At 43.0% G+C, this 27,824-nt stretch overlaps 1 protein-coding gene across 3 annotated transcripts in view; it reads right to left on the reverse strand.

The window, feature by feature from the left end:
- The window catches only part of LOC121614885 (nuclear receptor coactivator 2-like), a 54,904-nt gene that overhangs the window by 11,988 nt on the left and 15,092 nt on the right, over positions 1 to 27,824 (reverse strand). For all 3 annotated transcript variants that reach the window (XM_041948977.1, XM_041948974.1, XM_041948975.1), the window contains 10 exons: positions 18,776 to 18,886; positions 17,632 to 17,804; positions 14,276 to 14,379; positions 12,478 to 12,655; positions 11,527 to 11,715; positions 9,701 to 9,802; positions 9,342 to 9,482; positions 8,967 to 9,114; positions 4,839 to 6,078; positions 847 to 1,081 (listed from right to left, as the gene is read on the reverse strand). In XM_041948977.1, coding sequence (XP_041804911.1) covers positions 847 to 1,081; positions 4,839 to 6,078; positions 8,967 to 9,114; positions 9,342 to 9,482; positions 9,701 to 9,802; positions 11,527 to 11,715; positions 12,478 to 12,655; positions 14,276 to 14,379; positions 17,632 to 17,804; positions 18,776 to 18,867 — 2,602 coding nt within the window. In that variant the 5' untranslated portion in view covers positions 18,868 to 18,886. The remainder of the gene's footprint in view (positions 1 to 846; positions 1,082 to 4,838; positions 6,079 to 8,966; positions 9,115 to 9,341; positions 9,483 to 9,700; positions 9,803 to 11,526; positions 11,716 to 12,477; positions 12,656 to 14,275; positions 14,380 to 17,631; positions 17,805 to 18,775; positions 18,887 to 27,824) is intronic.

Here is a 27,824-nt window from a genome sequence, read left to right on the forward strand (position 1 = left end):
AGAGTTCCTATTAAATCAGGGAAAGTTGAGTAACTGGCATGATGTGATGGAGTATGTGGAAAAAAAAGGCTGGAGATATATGAGGGAGCCAGTCCATTTAAAGCCTTATGGGTAAGAAGGTGGATTTCAGTTCTTGCGTGGACCGGCAGCCAAATGCATCAGTAGCGGTGTTATATGATCCAACTTCTTAGATCTTGTGAGAACTCTGGGAGCTGCGTTCCAGACAGATCGGAGACTTTTTGTCGCTGTCTTTGGTAGGCCAGAGAAAAATGCATTACAGTACTTTATTCTAGATGTGATGAAGACATGTACGAGGGTTTCAGCTTCTGATTTCGATCAACTGGGGCGTATTCGGGCTATGCTACAAAAGAGAAAGAAGATAGTTTGTGTTATATACTCGATGTTTGGCTCAAATGTCAGAGAGGGAACACTATTATCAGGTTTTCAACTACATGGGTCTGAAAAGTTGTGCTGCCATCAAGGTTAATGGAAAAGTCTGTGAAAAGCAATGTGATCTTGCTGGACCAACAGGCAGCATTTTGGTCTTGTGTTCATTCAAATGCAGGAAATTTTTGCCCATCCACTGATGGACCTCTGACAAACACGTCTCTAATGTACCAGCTGGGGGGAATCATTAACTTTTACAGGAAAATAGATGTGTGTCATCAGCATAGCAGTGACACAGTATGTTGCGTTTTTTGAAGATGTGACCCAGGGGCAGCAGGTAAACACAAAAGAAAAGTTTTTCTTTAACTAATTTGTTATATACAATATTGTACAAATCCTGAGACAAAGATATGACGAAGGTATCTGCGTTCTCTCAAAGATTATAAAGAAATGACGTACTTGCGGGGCTGATGGGAGGGAAGGCTCTGTGCTGGTTGGTGGGGCTGCTGCTGCTGCTGTCTTGCATCTGCAGGATGTTGCTGATGATGGTCTGTTTGTCCACAGAAGAACCAGGTGGTACTGAGGAAGAGGAGGACGAAGACGAAGCCGGCCTTCTGATTGGCGGTTGACCAGCGAACAGCTGCTGCTGGCCGCCACTCTGTAGGTCCTCCAGCAGGTCCTCCAACTCACTGGTCTGAGATCAGACGTGGGAAAAAACAGAATTAGAAGAAAAGTAGTTACTTTAAATTAGAAGCTTACCTGGTGCAAAACATGACATGTGAATGTGAATATTTTTCATTAAAAAAAAAAGTTTTTTGTGCTGTAGAAAATATAGCTTAACATCACCTGACATTAGCACCAATGAGCTACATTCCTCAGGCCAAAACATTTAAAAGACACCATCCAGGGACATCTTCTCATTGCCACTGGGTTCACTAATGTAATTTGATATCAACCAAGTCTCTGTGGCATTTATGTACCTGTGAAATCCAAGCACTAATAATCTCTTGTATGTGATCCTTAATTTAAAGCACATGCAGTATTGTCAAGATCAGAGAAGCCTTTCTATTTTACTGTTAGTGACAATCTTATATTTAAAAGACGCTCTTGCTTTCGAAGACATTTTGAGGGACAAATTCCATTTTCACTTTCTTACATGCAGGTGATGAATCTGTTTCTGCCAACAAAGATACAGGGAGGCTTTCAGTTCAGGTGTATTTTGAGGGTTTCAGCTACAAAAATATATTTGTATTATATTTGTGTCTTTCCCAATGTTAACATCATAAAAAAATACATACTAAATGAAAACAAAAAAGAAAATTAAAAGGTAGCATGGATAAGCAGCAAGACAGCAACATTAAAAGAAAATACATTTTAATGTAATGAAAACATGAAATCTGATATTCACTTCTGAAGAACAACAACAGAGAAACTGTAACCCCCCCTCAGTATCACAGTGCAATTTAACTCAAGAACACACACACACACACACACACACACACACACACACACACACACACACACACACACACACAGTGACAGGAATGATTTCCTCCGGCTGTTTGGCTGATGAATAGAGGAGGAGCTAAATATAAACTGCCAGCACTAATGAGGTCATGTGTGATGTACAGTAAGACACAGTCACAGCTCTGTTTAGCCAGGGTGTATATGCACACACACACACACAGAGTGAACACGGCATGGCCACACATCAAGGGCAGAATTACAAGTGGGGATAATGAGAGGGACATGTCTTCCCCCCCCCCCCAACTTTTCACAATCTATTTTTTGTTGGACAGGTGAAGAACCTGTGATGAAGCCAACCTTGGCCATGTGGAGCTAATGTGTGTGTTTATGCAGCAAATTAATCATCAGCTGCCCCCAGCATTGCTGTCAGTCACTATTTTACAAACGCCCTGTGGGTCTCAAATAGCTGTCAGTTTATACATCAAATCACACACATACATGAAACCCTGAGCCTTTAGTTCTAGCTCAAGTCTCACCACCTGTCAGTCTAAACTTTAGCAACAGTGATTGTACACCAAACACAATTATGATATGCAGACTTGTGTACCGTGTCTGAAACAGCACTAGTTAGCCAAAAGGTAGTGAGCTTGTCGCGGTTAAGTGAAGTTTTCTAGTAAAAAGCCAACCTTCCTGGAGCCTTTCTAGAATTTCACATCAAACACATGCGTGCAACATTGTGCAGACAGAGGCCATTATTTTCACTGGAGGCTGCTGCTGCCGTCTCCTAAGCAGCCACCATAGAGGAACGCGCTGCCTTCATCTGCTGCTGGGTTTATCAGCCAAAGCTCAACTAGATGGAGAGAGGTTAGCTTTGTACGTCTCCCAGTAAAACAGGGCCAAAAGTATCAGAGAAGATGGGAATAAGTTAGAAAATGTCTGTTTTGTTTTACATATTCTACATTTTTTTTCTTTTTACAATGGGTAATGCCCTTCACCATGACTCTACTTCATGCAAACTGCACCTTTTTTGGCATAACATTTAATTTGAATTAAGGTCAAAGAGTCTTAATAAAACACAAATAACATACAGGTATATGTTACTCAGGAGCAGCAAGATATAACATGCAAACACACACTAAGAAATTACACACACTGTCACTTGTTTGCTATCTCTCTATCACACACACACACACGATACGCACCATCATAAAATACAGTTCACAGTCTCACACAAAGACACACTTTGTAATCCAGGTACATGTCACATACTGCCACATGTTCTCCAACACTTCCTCATCACAACTTCTGTCCACTCACACAAAGCAGCACCTCTAATTTAAGCCCCTGTAATTGTTCAAAAAAAATGTGCTGCATAAAGCTTCATTTGATTTGCTCGTGCGCATGAGAACACAAACACTGGCAACATACTGACATTGTGTTCGTCAGCTGCTTTGTTCTTTGCTTTGTCTTTCTGTTCTTCCTGTTCTGCTCAAAAGCCCTAACCTGAAGCATGCACCCGGCACCATCAAGACCGACTCAACAAAGCTGTCGGCGTAATCTGCAAACTACGAACCAACCCTTTCAGGATGGGAGCCTCTGAACGGCTGCCTCCCTTCCAGCCTCCGCCGCCCGGAGGCACAACTGCTGGCAGGAGAGTCGCCTTTGTCTCTCTTTAGAAGCTCAGTAGGGCGCCTTCAGGCCCTTCCTGGACCTACTTCCAACTACGTCAGTGCACCTGCACTTTAAATAAGCATGACAACACTCTGGTAGATTGATCCCCCTTTCACCATGAATCACCCAGGTCTACTCTACTGCACATTCAACTCATACAGGACCCGCTCATGTCCAACCGATGTCAAAAGTTAATCACTGGTCATTACTTCTAGTAGAGATTTTCCCCAGTTGAGCCTTTGGGTATAACTAAATTCCTCTGCTATTGCTGTAAGAGTGTTTCAAATATAGTACATAAAGCTCCATAGAGGGATGTATGGTGGTTTTTAATTCTCATTCTAATGCTCCTGATTCTTCTCTTCCACCTCCTTTGACAGAGCATCTTGTGTTTCCAGGCTGACTCCTGACAGCCTGCCATCAAAGAGGAGGCCAACACGCATCTGACACAATCATCAGCTTGTTTAGTCCATGTGCCCCTAAAACAAGATATATCAGATGCGACCAAAGCAATTTTTATGCAACCTGGCTGATGCATGCTATCATCCTTCTGATGCAGTGTTGCAGCCATGCTAGTTAACCTTTGCACCGGCATTATTAGTCCTCAGAGGATGAATCCAGATAACTTTTCATGAAGCACCATGAGAAGGTCAAAATATCAACCTTAGTGTATAACAGAAAAGCTACGTGGTACTCACAGATAAATGCTAAAAGAGCATGCTAAAATGCTAACTATTGGCAGGTTTGCATTATTGCATTATTATCTAATGTTTTATAAGAGTGTTTTTTGATTAACAGTAACATTTTGGGTCCAGGTCCAATTTTGAAAATAACCCACATTTGCTAAGTATTGACGCTAACAAATCTCATTTTAACAGATTACTGTACAGTACTTTCACTAATTAACATTTTCAGAAGTAACTTGCAAACAGGCATCACCACAGTTTCAGAAATCTAAGTCTCACAGCTAGCTGTCAGTGTGAGGTGTGTTATCAGTCAGAGGTAACTGGTTCAAGCTTTGAAGGCTGTATTTTGAGGGGTGGGGGAAAGTGGAGAGAGAAAAAGTCTTGTTTTGTAATAATATGTAATATTTGTCATATGTAATAATAACATCAGTATATCATAGTAATATCATAATATCAGTTAATATACCAAAAATCTTAAAGACATATTGGACATTTCTGTGCATTTGAAAGAACTCTTTATGTGTCTGGAAGCAGCAAAGCACCAATTAGCATCTTTATAAATTACTTGAATTATTAATTGATAATCAAAATTGCGGGCAAATAATTTTCCTGACTGTCAACGATACTGACCTGATCCGCCATGTTGAAACCTGCTTCCTGCTTCTCTGTCTTAATGTTGGAGAGCTTCGGCCCATCAGCAGATTCCATCTTGATGGCTTTATCCAGGATGCCGTTATCATCCCTGTCCAACAGATAGCGAAGCAGCGCATTGTCCTTCTTTTTGGGGCTCCCAGGCTCCTGTTTTGTGCAGAGTTCACCTAGGGCGGCCATGCTGTCACCTGAAGCCGACTCTGGACCAATGGGGTCTTTTCCGGTAGCCTCGGCCGTTAGCTTTGCCAGCTCCACGGGCGAGGTGCTGGTCTGCAGCAACCTGTGGAGAATTTTGTGTTTCTCCTTTAAGGAGGTGGAGTGGTTGTTATGCCCAGCCCCACCCACACCCCCAATCCCACCCAGCTGGTCCTTACAGTCCTGGTCGTCCCCCAGGGGCCGCGGTGGTGAGCAGGGATCTGAGGGTTCTAATTTGGTGGTGAGGAGCTGGAGCAGCTTAGTATGCCCTTTTGTGTTCAGAAGGCGATTTGAGGGGTCGCCGAGCTCCCCTAAGCTTCCATCACCTCCGAAGCTGTCAGGGTCACCGTCTCTCCCCTCCTCCTGCTCACCCTCCTGGTCTTGTGATGACAACAAGTTCTGCTGCTCCCCAAAAGTTCCAAATAAGTCAGCCTCTAAGCTGGAATTGTTCTTAGCTAGTTGGCCACTAGCACTGCTGCTGTGAAGAGGACTCTGAAGGGCAGGTGGCTTTCTGTCAGGTGACTCTGGATGCTGCCCCTCAGGGAGTCCCTGGGAGATCCTGTGGCCCTGGGTGAGGGTCTGCAGTGCACTGAGGGAGTTGAACACTTGGCCATTTCCTGTGCTGCTGCACACAGATGATGGCGAATGGAGGCCAGCTGCAGGAGAGAAAGAACCAGGGGGATGCTGGGCGAGGTGGGGGCTACTACAACTGCTGCTACTAGCCGCCATGCTGGGGCTCTGGCGATGGCGAGGAGACAACATGGCACCCTGGGCCCCAGAGGTGACGCTGGGGCTTCCATGGCCTGAAGGGCTACCCAGCTTGTGTGCATGGGTGTTTCCCTGAGGCGTGGACGCCCGACCTGATACAGATACAAAACCACGTCCAGGGGCGCCAGGGGCCGTGGTGGAGTGGTGCGTGTTGCTGGTGACACTGGCATCAGGGGAAGGGGAGGGACCACTCACACTGGTTGGAGTCATTGGCTTGGCCATGCCCTGGTCTCCGGTCATGCCGCCCATGTTCTCCCTGGAAGAAAAAGACAACAGACACAAGAATCAGACCTGCTCCAGAGGAGTGCCGGCTGCTCATTGGCCGATGGTATGTGTGAATATGTCGAGGTATGAATCTTGGGAATGATGTTATTAAACCGCATCGGCAGCTAGCTAATGTTCACTGAGTAAATCAGACAAAACAATATAGGATCTAAAAGCAATAAAACCTGCAATCTCTGTGTTCCAACACTGTAATGTGGTTGACTTGGAGGCAAAGAAGCTGCAAAAGGACATGAAACTAACAGAACTGATTCCATTGAGCAATTTTAATTCCAAAATGAGAACACTTGAGACTGAATCCCTGATTTGTACTTGTTTTAATTGAATTGTTTTTATAATCAAATTGAAATTTTTAACTTTGTAACTTGTGCTGCCACTTGGCCAGGACGCCCTAGGAAAGAGATTTTTAATCTCAATGGGCTAATATTCCTGGTAAAATAAAGGTTTAATAAAAATAATAATAATAATAATAAAAAGAACCATCTTAAGTGACTTAGAATCCATTATAATCATGGAACACCCAAGTCAGACGGTATTATACTGCTTATGGTCATCTTGTAACTTCACTATATTCATACATACATACCAGTATCCTTCATTTTTTGATCCCTTAACCAGTATTTTTCGAGGTCTACTGAATCTTGAATGTTTTTGTATTATTCTGTAGCCCACTTAAATTTTGTTTTTTGAATATTCTCACATATTTTCTATGTCTAATCCATTTGTATTCATTTATATCTTGAGTGTACTTTGAAAGTGTTTGGCTTTGTTCTTTTTTTCTGTTTTATCCCTTTTTTAAATTGGCTGAAGACAAGGTGGGGTTGACAGGTTCCTTGTTCAGTCTAGCAAAGTTTGCAAGCTTTAATCCCGTGTGCGTGTACTCTTGATTAATTAATGGGCATCTGCTGGCCTATCAGATTTGAGGATAGCTCATTCTGTTTATACCAGGCATCTCAAACCGGTTCCATAAAGGGCCGCGTGGCTGCAAGTTTTCATTCCAACCAAGGAGGAACACACCAGGCTGGAATCAATTAATCAGCTGATCTCAGTCTTCAGCTGACAACTAAGTGATCCCTTGATGTTGATTGGTTGGCCTGATGTGCTCCTCCTGGGTTGGAATGAAAACCTGCAGCCACGCGGTCCTTTATGGAACCGGTTTGAGATGCCTGGTTTATACCATAGCTCAGTGGCCGTATGTATATATTGCATCTATAATGCCATGTTACCCAGCATCTTGGCCATTTTTAGAGCACACTATTTAAAAAAAAAACCCTCACATATCTTGAGATGCAGTCGACAGCCAAAAAATAGCTAGGAAGTGGACCCTGAATTAATTCTTTAGTCTAATAACTGATGACAGCAGTTAAACAAATGTAATATTCCAACCAGTGATTAGCAGTAAATCTCTATTAAAAGCAGTTGCATTTTGGATTCAGTAAAAAGTGCATCATGGCGAGATGAAATAACTTCCTTTCTTTCAGCCCCCATCAGACATGTCATACAGTAGAACAGAGAGCAGCTCTGAAACTGTGTACACAACTGAGAAAACACAGTTGTAACGAGGCCTAAAGCTGAAACAGAGAGAGAGCTTTAAACACGGATCGGCTTCAGCCCTGCACCGAACACAAAGCTCTGATTGTGCTGGATGCTGGAGCGATAATTTTGAATGTGAAACTTGTGGAAGTAAAAAGGCCAAGTTCTCGCCATTGATCCCCGAATGCTCCGGGTAACAGTCCTGGCATTGTTTTCTGACTGCTGTCCAATTGCTGACTCCGAATGGTCATGCCAAAGGCTGGATGCTGGTTGAGTCGCAGTCGCTCCCGGTGGTGGGAGGGAGGGATGGAGATACTGTAGACTGGACTGACTGGTAGTGCTTGTGTCAGTTTTGGTCTGTACATGCGGTTCTGAATAACAGGCTCTTTGTTCTTAATCCACATTGCTGTGTCCCCCCCTTTGTCCAAATCAAGAGGAAACCGCAAACACTGAGAGAGAGGGAGCATGTGATCGACACAGACCAACAAGCGGAAAGACGAGGAGGGAGATACGCTGCAAATAATATCTTTTCATACTAACTTATCATGTCATTGAAGTAATTATGCTTAAAATTATAGACTTCTCAAAAAGAGTGAAAATTTAGTTTTATGAAAAGTTAGCTCTGGATTACAGGCCAGATCCATTATCAAGAAATCCTATAACATGACTCCTCAAACCTTCAGGTTCTCATTGCATCTACTGATCGGTGGAGAGGTACGAAGCTTTCTCTGGACTGGCTGCCTGCAGGTTTAACAGAGTCCTTTAATGTTGCTTTCAGTTCTTGTTGGCAGAGATGATTTATCGCCTCTGATCATACAGCGTCTCACTCTCTGTTCTCTGTTGCACACTCACTTTGGGTTTGAGACTGAATAAGTGGATTCTTGTTTAAAAATCTTGCTGCCTGTAGAAAAATTAACATTGGTTTTAATACCTATATATATTTAATAGGTTTAGAATAATTTTCACGTGCCTTCAATCCTGTTTCTTTTGCTGGTCTTGGCAGAACATAAACTCACCCATAACGATAAACCTTTGCTGAACTGAAATAAGAGATTCAGTTCAAACAAGTCTCTTGTCCAGGAAGAGGCTCTTCCTCATTAAGACAATAGAAAAAAATTACAGCCAAAAAGATCAGCAGGTGTAGGATTTGATGCAACCTTTTAAAGTTGGAGTCTCTGATAACGTTCACATGAAGGATTTATAAGTAGCCAGACACTGCTTCTATTCATTTGGACAGGAAACTAAATTTAAAAGAATTGTTCTTTCATTCATTATTTCGCTAAAAGGCAGCCAGCACCTAGAGTAGCATGTAGAGAAAGAGTCTGCTACCTCTGCAGGATGTGCAGGGACATGTAGAGCTGTGGTTCGTTGGTGGCTGGAGACCTGACCAGCTTGCTCTTTGTGTGAGCTGAGACGATGGTGCCGTCTGCCAGGGAGAATCTGTAGAGGGGGCTGAGCGCATGGCCGTTCCTCAACACTGCAGGGAGACAGACAGAAAATCTGAACACATGACTGGCAGCCGTCGAGCGAGACAGAATATGATGTACAGCTGAAACATAAGTGCAGTGCAAGAATCACCAGGAAAAGACAAAGAACGACAAGGTCTTAGTATTAAAACGAGGATGTTTTGGCTGCAAAAGCCTCCATTAGGTTTAGTTTATTAGTTACAGGCTGCAAGCGTGAGCTCTGAGTCGTCTTCCTCACCATCTTGCTGGTGTTTCTTGGCGAAGGACATCTCCCCGTCATTCTGCAGGTGGAACCTCTGAATGCACCGCCGGACCAGATCCTCCCAGCCCGGCTTCACGGACGCACGGAGCAGACTGGTGTCCAGGGACGTGATCTTACCTGCACAGGTAGAACACCTGGTGTTAACATATTACTGTCATGTTTTAGATGTTTGCCTGTATGTGGAGCAGTGGGGTAATTACTGCAACCAAGACGCAGACAATCTACAAATCTGTCTTCTCCCATCGCCACACACACAGTCTTGCCAAAACATACAGTGATGTATACTAATCACATGATGTACTAACAGCAGAACCTCCTCCTCCTCCTCCGCCTACCTTGAAGGTCCTGTCGCGTGGTGAAGCTCTCGTACGTGGGCATCACAGGTCTCTCTTTGACGGGGACTCTTCTTGCCACACAGATGAGACATGACTGGAAATCTGCACGTTTGGAAAAGTATGGGTCAAAATAATCCTTCATGAACTAATGCAACATGTATCTAAAAATAAAAGAGAGAATGTGATTGCAATTGTGGATGTCTTTTTCCTTTGGTGATGGGGGTGTGTGTTTGGCTCACTCCCCCTCTCTTGGGTGGTCTTCTGGTCCTCCACCTGATACAGCTTCACAGCTTCCCTCATTCAAAATACTAGGTAATAAGTCTGCCTTATTAATCACGCTGCCTCTATCTGTACCTTCATAGAGATAATGTATGCTTCCAAGGGTTCACTTGACTTCTTTTAAGTAAATCACAAAAGATCTGAAACTCAGACGAAGTCCAAGATCTGAACTCACCTCAGTCCTGCAGCCGGAAGTTTAACAGTGGACTTTACTTTCTGCTATTAGACTCAGTTAATAAACGGATGCTGCTCTGTCAGGTGTATGTTATCTAATTTTTAGGTGGCTATATGTCTTTAAATCAAAGCAATATGCATAATGTGTTTCTGAGTAATGAGCATGCATAGTTTTTACTTGCAGCCCTAAAGTGTCATTCGAATGACTGTTAAACGGCTGCAGTTACTCTGGTGGTGCGCCCCAGACTAATGACAGTCCCTGTTTCGACCTAAATCCCAATAACAACCTCAACCTTGTATCAGTCACAGCGTTAAATCCGACATTAAACCAAACATTAGATGCAACTGCAGCTTCATTCTCATTTCACAAGTCAGAACCACTAAAAGCCTCCACCCTAGTGTCAAAAGTTTCAAAGATGAAGCTCAGTCACTGTTTCAAATTCAAAATCAAACTTCACCCCAACCTTAACCTCACCCAAAACTTGGCAATAAAGCTTGATTTCAAAGCATGGTTGTGTGTTAAAGGGTTACGTGGGTCACTGTTTAGCTATGGAGCCTTCCCATGTAGCTTCAAAATGCGTGTTAAGGTTAAAGCGTCTTCAGAGATAATGTGTTGGATCTATGATTGGTCGGCACGGGCTGCCTGTGTTTTCTCCTACAAGTTTCTCGTTGAGAGAGACGATGGCATTAAGCAGCAAAGCCATCTCCCAAACCTTCAACCTTAATTTCATTCTCACCTTCATTTTCCAACCACAGCTAGACCACAATCATACTGCTGCATTGATATGAAGTTCAACATGATGACCAACCTCAGCCTCAACCTCCCAATCTGCGACTAAGCCTGAGCTTTAACATCAGCCTAAACCTCAGTCTCAACCTGCAGCCCTCCATCTGTCCACCAGACATCCTGCTCCTGTCAGGGGAGAGATTGGCACAATATCTGGTTGTCAGACATCTAAAATTAGAGTGCCAGACAGATTCTTTTCCCTCGTGTGTATGTGTGTGGTAAGATAAGACGGGAAGATGACAAAGTGCCACACGCTAATTAGTCTCTCCCGGTGGATGGGAGGACAAGGAGAGAGGAGTGTTGATGAAAGGAGGACAGGACACAAGAGACTGGGAAAGTGGGAATGGAAAAAGTGATGGGAGAAGGACAGAAAGTCAAGACAGAGATGGAAAGGTGGAAAAAGAAGAAAATATAGCGAGGTTTAACATGTAGGAGAGGAAGGGCAAAACTAAGAAGAAAGAGGAATTTATCCAGAGACATGAAAAGGAGGGAACAAATCAAGAGAGACAGACTGAGAGGGAAAATGGAAAAGCAGAGGCTGAATCAGAATAACGTCAAATTTAAATCAGACAGTTGGAGACAATACCTTCCCCTTCCTCCTTGATAGACTTGGGTTCGGAGACTGAAAAACACTGCATGGTCTCGTACTTCTGCTGTGACGCGTCCTGCTGGTCAGACGCCGGCCGGCCTTCAGCGTCGGCATGAGGGTTGATCAGCATGCGACAGTTGAAGGTGTGGCTGTTCCTGCTGGACGAATCACCGCTGCGATGATTGACTGGGAGACAAAGAGAGACGACGAAGCAGAAAGGAGAAGCACGTTCAGTGAAAAGCTGGAGATCATCACTATGCAACACCGGACTGCTGTACTGCGAAAAGGGGTGAAAACAGCAGATTAACATGAAGTGGTGGTGTTTCACCATGATGAGACAGACGTGGTGATGTAGCTTTAGATGAGAAGCCCTGGTAAGGTATTTCACTTCGCTAGCTGCACGTTATTAACAAAATTTAGCTCTTATCTAAACTTTTTCCATCAAGGTCTGTCAGAAATATTGGGGTATTGAGACGCTGGAAATTGGAAATGACTATTCAACAATTCAGCTAGCTGCGTGTCCTCTGGACACAGCAACAGTGCTTGGCTTCTCTGCAGCAGCTGGAACCGACAAGCTCTTTGAACTTAGTTTAAGCTTACAGGTTTGACGGCTAGTTAACACTTTGTTCAGGTTCATGGAGGTGACTCATCTCAAGGTAAAACTTGGGAGTGGTTTGGAGAAGAGACCAGAGCTAAAGACAAGATGATTTCACAGTAATGCTCATACTCTGCATGGACACGTGAGAGAGAAGCTACTGGCTGCTACATGTTAGTCATGCAGCATGAGCTAATTAGATGCATTAATGAAAAGACAGGTGTTTATCAAGCCTGTTTGATCTGGACCATCTCGCTGAGGAGAATCTTCTTCACTCTTTTTAGCGTTGTGATCAAAAGCAGAATAGAGTCCTCTGTCAGGCCACATTCCAGTGAACCTTCTGCAGTTCTTACCCAAGCTCTTTGGCAGGAGGTTCTTAACAAACTCGGAATGATCTCCAACGTGCAGCACGCTGTAGACGCTAGTATTCATCAGCTCCTCCTGCTGGTACCGCAAATACTGACTGACGTTCTCCGAGACAAACACGATGTTGCCCTCCATGTTGACCACAAAAAAGAAGCCATCCAGGGCCTGAGGGGTGAGGGAAAGGTGAGAGGGCAGAGGAGACAGGGAGAAGGAGATGAAGGGAAGGGATGAGGAGAAGGACAGGAAAGTAGAGGAGAAAGAGCAGAGAGGAGAGAATGGAAACAAATTTGGAGTAGGATGTTGAGGATGTTTGGAGAGAGGGAAGAGGAAGAAGAGAAAGTGAGAGGCAAGAGTGAAGGAGAGGAGGAAGAAGACAACGTAGAGGGAGATTAGAGGTAGGAAGAAGGTATAAGGCCAGCAGGAGGGAAAGAAGGGAAAGAAAAAAAGAGGAGAGAGTAAGGTAAAGAGGGATAAAGAGCGGAGATGTGATGTCAATTAAAGCACTTCTGAACTCTCCACCCAAAGCTCATTAGACTCATTTAACAGAAGTGAATGTGAAACTTGAGGTTTTACTCCTCCAGTTTGGGTTTGACTGCCTGCTAAAATACATCATACAATATATTCAAAGTTTGTCCATTTATTCTCATCCTAAATGAGCAAATTTGGCACTTCATCAGCATTGTTGTTCACTTCTTGTTTGTAGAAGTGTATTCTGATGCATGCTCGCCAGCAGGGGACCGCGTTTACTGTGTCTTCTTCTTGCAGGAACAAATGAATCAATTTCAGATCTGCGTGCTTCAAAATGTGTCCTGCTTTAAAAGTAAATCTGGGTATTTTGTTGTGAAAACCGACACAAATTTAAACAGTGCTCCTTAATTATGCCTCGAAAAATACCATCAGTAACCTGCAGTATGCTATTTAATTCAAGATATTACAGCAAGTCTGCATTGGCTTCTCTAGCACTCTGTGTGTGTGTGTGTGTGTGTGTGTGTTTTCATCCTTTCATTCCCGTCAACTCAGCATTTTCCACCTACAGTACACCGTATGCACAGACTGTGATTTGTCCTCTAGCCTACCACATGTCTACACTAGCCTCCTACCGTACGTCTGCCTGCTTATCATCCTAATGCTGGTGTAGAAGAGAATGCAATAGAACAGAATAGAATAGAAACTGTCTCGGCTAGAATGGCACCTCAGTCAATGTTGTTGGTGGTGAAAGCTATATATAGCCTGTGTCTCTCTGTGTGTGTGTGGTCAAACTCCTCCCCTCCTTTTCTAATCTGGCTTTTCTGAAAAGGTATTTATACCTCATTGGGTCCCATGATATACGTCACCACACACACGTGCACACACACACACACACACACACACAGACAGACAGAGTCGGCTTGATGACGGCATTGTCGCTAGCCAGAGGAACTCTTATCTGTCTGCGTAGCTGTAGAGTACAACGTCAATTAAAGTCCGAAAGACGCTCCTGCAGACCTGCTGAAGACATCTGTCCTTTCAGTGTTTGTACTTTTGCCACAATTGCACTGTTATTATTGTGTGATTCGGAGCAAAGCAAGAGCTCCCACAATAATTCTAACATTTTAGAAAATTATGGTGCACTGCCCCATTTTGAAACATAATATTATTTAAATGTGACTACTCCTAAGTAGGCCAATTACCGGCCATCGATGTCAATACAAATACTTAGAATAATCATTCTTGGTGTTATCATTGCACCTCCAGCTAATGTTCTGTTTTGTGTCACTATCCCTCCCAGAGTTTGGCTGAACATACCTCCAGCATCATGGGCCCCAGGGTGTCTTTATCAATGACACCCTGTCCTGTGGAGGAGACGTCGGCCTTCTGCACCTCCTCAGCATCCGCCACTGGAGCTTTTTCTGTAAAAGACAGCGAGAAGCGTGAAAAGAGGAGGTCGAAAATTACCAAAAGAAGCAATTCTGAAAGTCAAAAAGTGCATCTGTCATTGCTGAGAACAGATGTATTTTAAAGGAATTGGTGACAGCATGACTCACTCATGATGTGGTGGAATCGCCTGTCATAAATCGAGGCCCAACATCCAATGAATTAACAGGCTGAATGTTTACCACACAGTGTGCTACTTTTTTTGGAAAAAAAGGACACTTCACAGTCAGATTGCAGATTTCTCTTGAGCTCTTCCTCTTTGCGGGTATTTTCTTTTCAGAGAAAACACTGACAGTGTTGTTTTTGTGATGATATCGCCCTCTGGCCAACACACACCCAGCCACACACTTCCCTGTTTGTATGTATGAGGGGACCTTTCATTCATCGCATTCAATGGCTAGTCCGAGTTACACCTTCTGCTTGAGTAAACCGCAACCCAAGTCCTCTACTGATGTGATGATGCACTGTCAAGCCTGCAGATTTGAGCGCCTGGAACGTCATGGAGAGCAGGTATCACCACGCTAATGTGCAGTACATTACACACATTTAGTCATATTAGAGGCCATGCTCCGCTCTCCTCCCTGACTGTACCACTGGCCTGTTAAGCCTCCCATGGCCCCATTAGGCCACATAGCTGACATTCCTGTTGTGGGACCAGAGCTGTACAGAGTCATCAGCCCTTAAACCCTGTCACCGCAGAGCCTGGAGTGGCCGTCATGTAGGTGGGAGGGTTTTAAAGTTGCAGTACACATTTGTGATTAATGATATGATAAATATGTTAGAATGATAAACATGGATGTGCCTTTCTAGCGTGATCTGCAGTGAGTTCACAATGAGCATCCTTGCAGTTGAGGAGACCTGACACAAAGACCTTTACAGCAAAAACATGGGAAGCAAGGAGACATGCAGAGAGCATTTAATGAGCAGAAATGTTACGAACAAACTGCTGATCTGTTGCTGATCTGGATGAATTCAGTTTTGTACTGCGAAACGTGTTGCTCTAGGTTGGCGCTCTAGCTTGAAGGGCTTATTAACCTCCTATTCTCCTGTCAGCAGCATTGACAAATGCACAGCTCATTAGCTCTCAATAACATCCACATTGTGGCAGCACCCAACCTGTGTTTGCTCACAGCTGCAGCAACTACGATTACTTCAATTAGTCCATGGGCAGACAACTTATTAAATAAATAAGTTATAGTTGAGTCACATTAAGATTTAGTTTTCCTGTGTAACACTTTATAATATGATGTACAGTATGTGCTACACACACCACCTACATTTTGCTGCATCAAAGCTTTTCCACTGCACACAGACACACACACACACATACAAAATACAATGTATACACTCCATTTATTATTACACACTGCAAGTTTTTTCAACAGTCTGAGCATAGAGACAACTGCTGAGGCGACAGAAATGGGCGCACACATACACACTCATCTTCTATCTATAATATGACCCTGCAATTAAATGGGACTTGTGGGACAAACACACCCTGTTAAGTTGCTTAACACACACACAAACACACACACACACATATTCAGAGGTGTAATGTAAGTATATGTTCTCTCTTTCCACCAGGTGAACATTTTTGCTGCACTAAACAAAGCTACTGATACCTTTTATCTGCTTTTTGTTAAATCGTAGTGTTTTATATGTTTCTGCTGGTTGGATTTTATGAACTCTTTCTATTCAACAGAGGGTTTCTGAAGTCGACCAGACAGCTGTGTGACTTGTGTATCATCTGTGTGCGTGTGTGTCTGTGTGTGTGTGTGCATGTGCTTATTCAGCTGTTGTTTTCAGCCACAAACAGTGCTTAAACACGTGGACACCGACTGGCTGACCGCAGGAACAAAAAGAGGAGAGGGAGGATGAGAAAATGAGTGATGGAGAGAGAGAAGAAGGGAGAGGGAGGGAGGGAGGGAGAGAGAGAGAGAGAGAGAGAGAGAGGGGGGGTTAAAGGAGAGGAGAGAGGAGATAGAGATAGAGATAGGGGAGGAAGAAAGGAAAAAAGGAAAGGACCAAGATTGTTGACAAGGGATGAAAGACAGATAGCAAAAAGGAAAAAGGAAAGGAAAGGAAAGGAAAGGAAAGGAAAGGAAAGGAAAGGAAAGGAAAGGAAAGGACAAAGTTGTTTGAGGAAAGATGAAAGATGAAGGGTAAAGGAAAAAAGAAAGTGTAGGAAATCTGAGGAAATTAAATGAATAAGATGGTTTGTGGAAGGGTGGGGAGGGATAGGAAAAGTAAAGGGGAAACATGGAGAGCAGAAAAAGAGGAGGAAGGAGGGAAGGTAAAAAAAAAAAGAAAGAAAGGTGACGGAAAGGAGAGAACAGGGAAAATAGCCGGAGATGAAGGCAGATCTGCCTGCTTTGCTCCACACACTTACATCATGTTGGTCAGTGTTACGTAACAGCCCTGCCTCAGTCTGTCTCACCATTATCATCACATATCTGTGGAAACACTCACATGTATTTCCTCTATACATTTCAGTTTGGTGAGATCCACTTTAGCTGCCAGTTTGGGAACTGATACACAGGAAAGAGCCACAGTTTAGAGAAATCACCGGAACGGATCTGAATTCTGTGCACTTGGGTTGTTTCGGTTCACACGGCAAAAAAAGGCTGTGTTCACAAATACCCATGCACACTTTAATATGGCACAAAGAAAACCTGTGACAGTCCCCTAAAATTTGATGTTACTCACTTTTGTCCTTAGAAGAAGAACTTCCAATTCCTCATATTTCATGTAAGATATAATGTGCAGGTTAGGGAACACTAACATTGATGGATGTCAGAGATTCAAACATTAAATAACACTAAAAAACTAAAAGAAGCAACAAGCCCAGCTGTGATTTCAGCTGTCTGATCTCTTCTCCTCTGGTTTTGACAAAAGAAAATTCAGAAATGCTTAACATGAACATTAGCCCGGGATTCAATGTGTTCTCAGCTTCCCAAGAATAAGACAGAAAGTTCAAATTCAACATCTATTTTGGGGTTATTTTTTGTAGTTGGCTGCAACTATGTTCTTACTCCTATCAGACTGCAATAAGTTATAAACTGTGAACTGTAGAACTCCAGTGGGGTTGCCCATTCCCTCCTCATAGTTTTGATGTGTCATACATACATACATGTACAGTATATGGCACTGTAATGGAGTGCTAATGGAGTAGCAGGAGAAAAAAAGTCTGCCAAACATTAACAAGAGGACACCAGAGTGGATCTCACCTTGCTCCTTGATCTGCCTGATCTGCTTCACCGTCTCTTTGAGGATGGCACATTTGTCCGGCTTGACGTTGAGGTCGTCCATGTCGTTGATGTTGGCGAAGATCAGCTCGGCCAGCTCCTCGATGTACTTGTTCTCCTGCTCCCGGTTCCTCCTCTCAGTACTCCTCTTGGGGCTGGAGGACAGGGAGGGAAACAAAGTCGTTATCAAAGTTCACACCAAAAAATGAATTAAATGTTCGGATGAAGACTTTTCAAGTACTATTCAAGTGCTAAAAAGAAAGAGATAAAGAGTAAAATAAAGATAAACATACTATTTTTTAAATATTAAATTAGCTGATTGCATAGCATTATAGCTGCCACTGGTGACATCACAAATGCTGCACTCTTACATCATGACAGTGCTTCATTATGTTTGAAGGACTTCCCTCCTTCCATAAATTTGTGCAGCAATTATTTTGTCTCGCTACACCCTCAGCTATAACATCCACGTGTCCTCATTATAACCTCGGCGCGGTGCAGCTCGGCCCATCGTCACTACAACCTTCATACATCCTCTCGACACTGAAAGCACAATGACTTGTTAGCCTTTATATAAACTGTCGTCTGTAAAAATGCTGCAGCAGCATTTTTCTGCATTGACCTGCGAGAGTCTCCACTCGTTTCACCAACCTTTCTCTCTCCCCGCCCGGCTTTTTCTCCCACCCCCTGAATAAAAGCACATCTTTTATTTTACCTGTTTACGAAAAAGAGCCATTGAACTATTATTTTATAACTAATTGCTGATTATCTGTTGAAAATAAAAGCATATTTGACTTCTGGCATGTTCACGTTTCTTTTCATTCTCAAATTGTGGGGCAAGAATCAAAAATAGGAAGCAATAAGAACTGGAATCAATAAGTGACACCCAACCACCCTCAATATAGCTGATGTGGATAATTAATAATTGATTGAGTAGAGTGTACTGAAGTTCCTGGCGAGGTTCTGAAGCTTCTTGAAGTTATTATTATAAAGTATTGTGGTATTAATACCGTATTGAAGTATATGTGGTCATTGCAAGAAGGCTTGTTTTTATGCTGCACTGGGGAATTAGTGGCATTACAGTGTGCATGTACTAAGACTCTGGACTAAGGATGAAGGTCTTCACCTGGGGCCCAGGAGGTCTGACTGACAGTCCTTCCTCTTCAGAGACTCTCCCCCTCTGGGGGGCTCCGGGGTGTTTCCCCCCCCACTACTCATCTTCAGTAAATATCAGCACCTAGAGAGAGAAAAGAGGAGAGAGCATTTTTAGTCAGAATTATTCTAAATGCATCAACGTTAGACCAGGGGTGCTGAAACTGGGGCTTCTGGGTTGTATACATCCCACGAGACTGTTTCATCCGGCCAGTGACGCAATTGATAAATACAAAAAAGCAATTACTATTTTTGTCAAGAAAATAACATAAAATACTAGACTAAACCATTCTTTTGAGAGGTGCCTGAATGCAACACACATGTAAAGTTTGATATCACATCAATGCATCATCAAAAAGTGTTGAAAGAAGATGCAGAATTTTGCACTTTCCAAGAGAAATGTACTTTTTTTTTAAGTAAAAGGGAAGCCAGTGTTTGTTTATGGGGACGAGCTCGCAGTGATGGAAAAGACTGATCTCAAGACTCATTACAGCTTCAAACCTGCTAAACTGGATGAGCTGCAAGGTTGAATAAAATTAAAAAAAAAAAAAAAAAAACCAACGCTCTCTGGCAGAGTTTGGGCATCGAACAAGCAGCTTTTACAAGACCACATTCTGACAAAAACAGTGCTCTGCAGGCAGATTTTTTGGTGAGCGAGCAAACAGCTAAGAAGAAGCTGAACCCTTATTCAGAGGGAGAATCTGTGAAGAAAGCCTTGTTGCTGCTGCAGAGCTGCTAGCACCGGACAGAGTATCAGCTTGTCTAATCACAGAGATGAAGGAAAACCTGTTGTGGAACTCAGAGATAACAAGTGTCTGTCTGTGTGATTTGACCTTCATGGTGGACATTACCAAGAACCTCTGAAGCTCCAGCAGTTTGTCAGCTCTCTGCTTTCAACTGTGAAATCGTTTGAAGCTATAAATCAGGCATCTCAAACCGGTTCCATAAAGGGCCGCGTGGCTGCAGGTTTTCATTCCAACCCAGGAGGAGCACATCAGGCCAACCAATCAACATCAAGGGATCACTTAGTTATCAGCTGAAGACTGAGATCAGCTGATTAATTGATTCCAGCCAGGTGTGCTCCTCCTTGGTTGGAATGAAAACTTGCAGCCATGTGGCCCTTTATGGAACCGGTTTGAGATGCCTGCTATAAATGGAGTGGCCCATCATAGAAAAAAGGTTCCCCCACTGCAAATGCATGGGTATTCATAATGGTTTATGATCCATGCTATTAGCAATTCTTCTGAAACATAACACACAGTGTCATGCTGAAACAGCTACCTTTAAAGTTGTTATAAGGCAACAGTAACAACTGTTAATAGATGTGTTTGAACAATGCAAATGTTGATCAGTTAACGGAGGTGACTGTCATCACACTAAGTCACTGTTAAAGTGTTCAGAGTCCAAGAGTTCAGCTTCTAAAGAAGTTCAGCTGGGGCAGGAGCAACAAAAGACTGGGAAAATTGTGGACTGCTCCAGAAACACCTGTTTGGAACATTCCACAGGTAAACAGGTTGATTGGTAACAGGTGATGGCGTCATGATTCGGTATGAAAGGGGCATCCTGGAAAGGCTCAAGCGAGGATGGAGCGGGCAACTTTCACCAGCAACGTTTCTGGAACGGGGGCTTCATGATGACCTGAATCTGTTTCTGAGGATGCTTTTAATCTAGATGCACTGCTTCCATGCAGCACAAGAGCAGCCGAGCATTGTGGAAATTAAAAGCCTCACCGCTGACATTGAAAAGTGCCCTTCTCTCTCCTCGTTGGGCCTGACAGCATTATTAACCACAGTGTTATAAACAGACAAGAGTTAACGTGTGAAGATGTACACAACCTGTTTTTGAATGGTGCATAATCAAATAGGGAGTGTGTACATGACTCATGAAAACAATGCATCATTGTAGTGTGCCTGCAGGCAATATGTGGGAGGCCCAGTGGGAATACAGTAGGTGTCAATAATTACTTCAGTTAGAAATAGCTAATTCATGTAGGCATTCATACTGTTCTTACATGAACATTTCTGGCCTTTAATGCAAGTCAGAACGCTGAGAGCTGTCTTGATCATGTTGTCGTGATCCTAAAAGTATTGTGTAAGAACAAAAAGAAGAAAAGCGCAGGTAGGTGGAAAGAAAATGAAACACCCGTTGGCAGGGAAAGTTACACCATATGGTCAGCTCATGCTGCTAGACCTTCTATCACGACACTGACGGCAAAACTCATCTTGTTGGCCCAGCACTGGTTGTCTTTGTGGGATTTTAACAACCCCCTTTCAGCACACCCCATTCTGAGTAATTGTGACAGATTTTAATTTTAATGTTCAGTATGTAATATAATAAAAAGTAATACGTAAGTTATGGTTAGTTTTCAAACATACTGTTTAAAATATTGTTATTTCTGGCATAATATTCTTCTGATATGACAGTCTTGACAATCGCACACACTGATTAGGCAGGGCGTAGCAGGGAGATGCAGTGTTTGTCAGGACAGTAGGCCTTTAAGGCCCTTCAACGGGCCAACACATCACCTGACTGTTACATAACAGCCAGCCTGTGGGGCTGATACTGAGCAGATGAAGGCAGGAAAGAGGGATAAGGGAGAGAGAAAAGAAGAGGGAGGCAGAGGGAGAGAGAAAAGAAAGGAGATGAGAGGGAACGTGGGAAAGAAGGAAAAAATAATGGATAGAGGAAGGAGAAGTGGAAGGGAACTGTGAAAAAAGTGGAAGAGGGGGAGCATCAAGGTTCAAACAGATGAACAATATTTATTGGTGCATGTGGGCATCAAATCGGCAAGTGCAAATGTTGTAAACAAGTGGGTGTGGATGGGGGGTGGTAGGAGGAAGAAAATGGGGATAAGGGCATCTGCTGTTCTGAATAATAAGGCCTGAGGAAGGAGGAGAATATGGCCTAATTACAGCAGGAGGGGAGAGGAGAGACGAACGAAGTGGGGGGAAATGGCCAATCAGGTTATTCTAAAAATAAATAAACAAAACAAAACAAAAGGAAAGACGACCACACTTGTCGCTGCAGGAATCTGCTGCAACCAACACGAATTCAAGCTGACCACAGCAGGTGTTCTCCACGATACGACAAACTTCTTGAGCCAGCTTTTCAACTCTAGAGCCGTATCTGAAACTCCAGAGACAGACGTGATAGTAACAGAGTGAGCATCCTTTCAGTTTAATACTGCAGTGATGTCAAAGTTTAGCTTAGTTTAGCTTAGTTTAGCTTATCTTAGCTTATCTTAGCTCAGTTGCTGTCTGTGGCCGCCTGCTTTTCGGTTGCAGAAAAACTTATTCAGAGCAAACAGAGAGTGTGATTTCACAAGTATTTAAGTCATTCTACTGTTTCTGCCGCAGTGGGCACATGTTAGCAAAAAGAGGACTGGATGGATCTCACTTCTTCATTAACAGTGAAATTAGCAACCTCATAAATATACAGCATGCAAGTTAAGTAGTTCTGCCATTCATCGTTGAAGAGATTCAAATATATACTTTTGCATTTAGGTTGAGTTGCTAATGTTTCCATCTAGTTAAGGAAATTAGCAGCAAAGCTAGGCTAGGCTAATCTCACCACTCAACATACTGACCACAGTGTTAGACACTGCAAAGTGTTGCCACGACTGACAGCAGGTTATTATTTTTTAGCTATATGAGGCAAGAGATGATGAAAGCCTGGCTGAAAGATTGAATCAATGTCAGAAAGGTGTGTGCGTATACACACACACACACACACACACACACACGTCACTGAACTCACCAGCATTTAAACATTTCAATGTCTGACGACAGACATGTGACCACTTTCACAAACATACAAAAGGAAGCATATGGCTTTGTGTACTCATACACACACATGCATGTGCGCACACACACACACACAATGAATTAACACTAATGTAGCCTGCGACAAAAGCCTTTGCCCCGTTCTGGCCAATACTAATGCAATCAGAGGAGCCGAGAGCTTCACAAAGTGAAGCCATTTAAAAACAATTTGAGCCGAAGAGAAGAGACGAGGCCAGAGGGTCAAACCAGCCATTAAGGAATTAAAGCTGAGGATCGATCACACGCTGCTTAAGGGGACTCCGTCTCCAATAGAAACCACGGCTCCGCAGCTTCTTTGTTTTGAGTTTCTAAAAGACCACCAGTGACAGGGAGAGGCTGGAGTGCTTCTATTGTGCTTCATTGTTAGACGTGTAGCATTTTCCCATCAAAGCTGCTTTATTCTGAAACGGTCATAAATTATTTCAAGGAAGAGAAAAAAATGGTTATAGTTAAATATTAGAAACACTACCACCAATGTTACCTCAGTAATAATACTGAATCTATCATGCAGAGTAACCTTTCATTTGTTTACAGTAATTGTACAGCAAGTATATGGGACAGGGTGTGTTATAATTTATATAACTACAAACTGTCTTTCTGGTTTGTCCAGCTTTCAAGGAATATCCCTTGAAATCTACTTCCTGGTGTGTAACAGATGACAGGGAGCAGGTAGGTGTCAGATTACAGCCAGATGGAGGTCAGGTGAGGAGAAAGAGATGGAAACACAACGGTGCTAAATATTTACCTGTAATTATGACTGGCTGTTAAAAAAAACTGATGGTAATAATAATAAAATAGTACACAAAGTGCAGATAAGGTTGTTGTTGTCATAAGGTCCAGATAATTACAAGAAATACTGTGCAAATGAACTGGCTAGAGAGCTGAATAAATGTTTGGGAGGATGTGACAATCAGCATTTGCATGAGAGGCCTACCCTGACAAAATGATAGTTGTCATGGAAGTAAAGCACACTATGGGTGGTTATTAAAGCAATGAGTCATCCTCAGACATTAGCTTGTAGAATAATTAAGGTTTTGAGCATGTAATAAAAAAAAAACAACTGACCACGCAGTCTTATATAATGACAGCAGCATAATTAAAGCTAATGTGTTTCTGCAGGGACAAACTTCTGTCTTCATACGCCATGTAACAACAGTTGCAGCTTTACTTTCACACATTAAATGTCAGAGCTGCTGTATCCCCACAGTAGGCCAGTGGTTCCACTTCATGTTATGGACAAACCAAGTCTTCTATTGAAGCTTCTCCTGAACCCATTCAGGTCTGTGCATCTTTGAGACTGACTTCAGGGTTTAACTCAGGATCTTTTTATTTAAAACTGATGATGTTAACAGAGTTAGTGACTTATTATTTTGGACGCTGACATCCAGTTGTATCATACCTGTCGCTGCTGGGATACATAATATAAATTATTAAAGCGTAACCACTTATCATTGACTCTACCAAGGGGTTGCAACACAAAACAAGGTTTATTGTTTTAGACTTTCTTCCTTCTTTTCTCGTCTGTTTCTTTTAAACATCTGATAAGGAATAATCACCCATTGCTGGAACTGCACATATACAGCATATGTCACAAGCGGACACAGCTTCTTTTCCAGGGGTCACAAGCCAAAAAGTCATGAGACAATACACGGCCGTGATGCTACCCGAGCTGCCTCTGTTTTCACAAAGAGGAGTGTTTAACTGCTTTAATGGAAAACACCGGACCGAGTCAATAAAACGAGGATTATGTTTAGCACTCGGAGGTTGTAAACATGAAGGGTCTGACAGCGGTGACTGAGAGGTGGGACCCTCCCCGCATTGGTGTCTAAGCTTGTGTCTAAGCCAGCAAACCCTCCCATCACACACACACACACACACACACATAAAGTAGATTTAATACCCTGCTGAGGCTGGATTAAGAACAGTGGCTTCTCCCACAGTGAAGGGCTTGCGTCGTATGCTCGCTGGGTGCGTTTGTTTGTGTGTGAGTGCACCTCTGTGCGTCGGCGTGTCAACATCAATACGTCCAATCTCTTTATGTACATCTCTGCTGTTTGGTGCCACGGCGATGCTGCTCTGAGCCGGTGGCTTTACGGTCTGCGGCTTACCGCCTGTTGCTGGGGACGGCAAGCCTCTTGTCGAGCTCGCCAGCTTTGTATCTCTGGGTCAGATCAGACACAACATCTATTCTACATCACGGTAACTAACAACCTCAAAACAAGTACTTCACAGCTTTCAATTTCACAAGAGTGCTGTCACAAAACAAATATATTAAAGTGCAACAGCGGAGGGAGGATGCACTGCTGCCTCTGTTCACACCCTGAGGCTCATTAGCGCTGACTCAGCAAATGTACGCAAACCATATTACACTTCCTGTCTCATTTCTAACCAAACTACTACAGCAAAAAGAGCACAAATACAAGATACCAGTTATGCTAAAAACTAGAAGCCACTCCTCCACACACCTCTGCCAACAACGAGCAGCTCTCCAAGTTGCTGCTACATCTTAACGGATTATTGAAAACATCTGATTGATTTTGAATTAAGACTGAATCTCTGTTAAGTTTGTGGTTATAGCGAATCAAACATAATCTGTCCAACAAATTCCAAGGGAGTACATTAATCATGGTGACAGGTGACTAAGAAGTGAGAACACACTACTCGGTGGAGCTCTGTAACTGTCCGCTGACAACCTGGCTTCAAACTCTGCAACCTTTCACCTGAACGTGAGAAACCGTCCATGCTGTGACCTAAATGTCCCAATTCAGGTGTTGCACTTGATGCTGGATTCATGTGTGTGTGCTCTGAACGGGACATAAGGCCTAAACTGAAACACTGTGCCTGGAAAAAAAATGATTTTAACCAAAAATAGATTATTTAAGATTAGCTATTTCGTTGCCTGCTTTTTGGAGCTTAACTGGAAGTCTGCCTTAATATGGCTAACATTAATACACTGGATATGGCAAAAGAGCTGGAATTTAGGTCCCCGGGGATGTCCTACAGATGTCCTTACACCATCCAACATCCAACGAATGTCCAGACTGAAGGCCAAATCATTTTATCCAGCAGAATCATTCTCACCTCTATCAGAAGTTCATTAGTCAGATCCTGCTGTGTTGATATCATATATTGGACAGCAGACACATCTCTGTGGTTTTTGATGTTGCTCAGTTATTTTTTTGGGAACCTGAATTACTTAAAATTAACTTGAGATGAAATATTTTGATGTGCATTAGTTTATTATCGTATCTCAATGATGTAAATACTTGATATGTTTAAAATCTCCTCAACTGTCTGTGAAACTGTGCCTTAAGTTTACAGGATGGTCTAAACTGATACCATATATAAGAGCTGATCCCACAGAATTTTGACAGTACTGATTTGGAGAAATTTGTAATTTGACTTTCAGGTTTTGAATGGGGGGGGTCGCCCAATGTGAGTCTGAAATGTAAAATTCAACCATTATGACAGGAAAAGGGTCCCGCTCGCTCGCCACCTGGCAGACTGTTCCTTTTCGTTGAATTGTTGTCAAAGTTTCCAGAGACTCCTGACACCGGTGTGCTGGAATGGGAAGCAAACGCCTTTCTGTGTGCTGTGAAGTGAGTAGCCGTAAAATTCAAGCTGTACACACTGACCCACTTCAACCAATGCCCTTAAAACCGACTAACCAGCTTCCCCCATCACTCCCCTTCCTCTCTATACAAATGCAGACTAATTGCTATTTGAATAATAGGACAAGTCAAAGTGATGCCTGATGATTGAGTGTCACCTGAGTGCTGTTCAGTTTTTAAAATGTCTGCTTTTTTCTTTTTAATCTCATCGTTAATATTATTAGCATTAGCTGTTGTCATCACTAATTTAAGCAGAAACGGTGGTCGATTTTTTTTGTGGATGATGATTCTAATTTCAGGGAAGTTCTCTGCAGAAACAACAGTGCAACTAACATCGCACCAAAGATAACAAACAAAACCAAAAGAGACAAAGATTTTATGACTTGAAATAAAGTGTTTATAGATGGCGTGCATGCCGCCGGCAGCTGCTCATTACTCTGCATGTGCAGCTTCATGTAATGTGAGAGCCCGATCGATTATAGCGTGGAATCAATAACATTGAACATGCCTGCCTGCCCACATCCACACACACACACACACACACACACGCACACACACATCAATACTCAAGTTAAAAAAAACCCCAAATGCAATTTCCCATGTGCATCAATTTGCACATGCACTCATTCTCTGTCTCTCTCTCACACACACACACACACCTATCCATAACTTTAACCATCACATCTAAAAGACGACCCTTTAACCTGAACCTAGCATATACCTAATTTCAACCTAACCATTAAAACCAAGGTTTTACCCTCAAGCAGCCCTTTGAAGGTCTGTACAAAAGTGAGGACCAACCAAAATGTCCTCACTTTGCAAAAATGTCCTCACTCCCAAGGTCTAAAACTCAAATTAGTCCTCACAAAGATAACGGTGCAAGCAAACACACACACAACTACATACAAAATGTGTCTGTTGCCTTGGAGAAAAACTAGCATAACAAACATCTAAAACACCAAGAACAATGTCAGTCTGCTGGCAAGAAAGCTGTCAACCAACCCCGAGCTTCTGTATATCATGACACTGCACAGGACAGAGACAACATATAGTGCGGGACAGACGGGAGAGTGAAACATCTGTGTCCAAATTTGGTCCAGGGGTTAAACTCTGGACCCTTGAACGTCCAGCATGCGTGCATGTGGCAGCCAGGCTGTCAGAGTGACGGAGAGATAGGCTTTGTTTATCGTCAGCGACACTCTCGTCATGCCCCGTGCGGCGGCAGAATCGCTGCGCTACACACAACATTCATCGGAGGCCAAATGTGGACACAAACTCCGGCGTGTGATTTCTGAAGTCTTCTCAGCAGCAAAGGACAATAACTGTCAGGGAATGAAACTGACGGGCTTTAACCTCACTGACAGTGGGGGTTATAACAATGCAGTTAGCTTATTAATCACATGAATAGACAGTATGGTAGTTTTGAGTGAAGACAGAGGATAATTCTTTGTGATACTGTGGCATATTACAGTGTCCAGAAAATAATGTTAACATTTAGATTCCAGATTTCCTCTCAACACCAGACAGCAGGAAAACACAGCAGTGTGCAGCGCTTTGTACGCCAATGTTCCAAATTCAATTTCCTTTACTT

Source organism: Chelmon rostratus, chromosome 12, assembly GCF_017976325.1.
Source record: "Chelmon rostratus isolate fCheRos1 chromosome 12, fCheRos1.pri, whole genome shotgun sequence".
Taxonomy (NCBI): domain Eukaryota; kingdom Metazoa; phylum Chordata; class Actinopteri; order Chaetodontiformes; family Chaetodontidae; genus Chelmon; species Chelmon rostratus.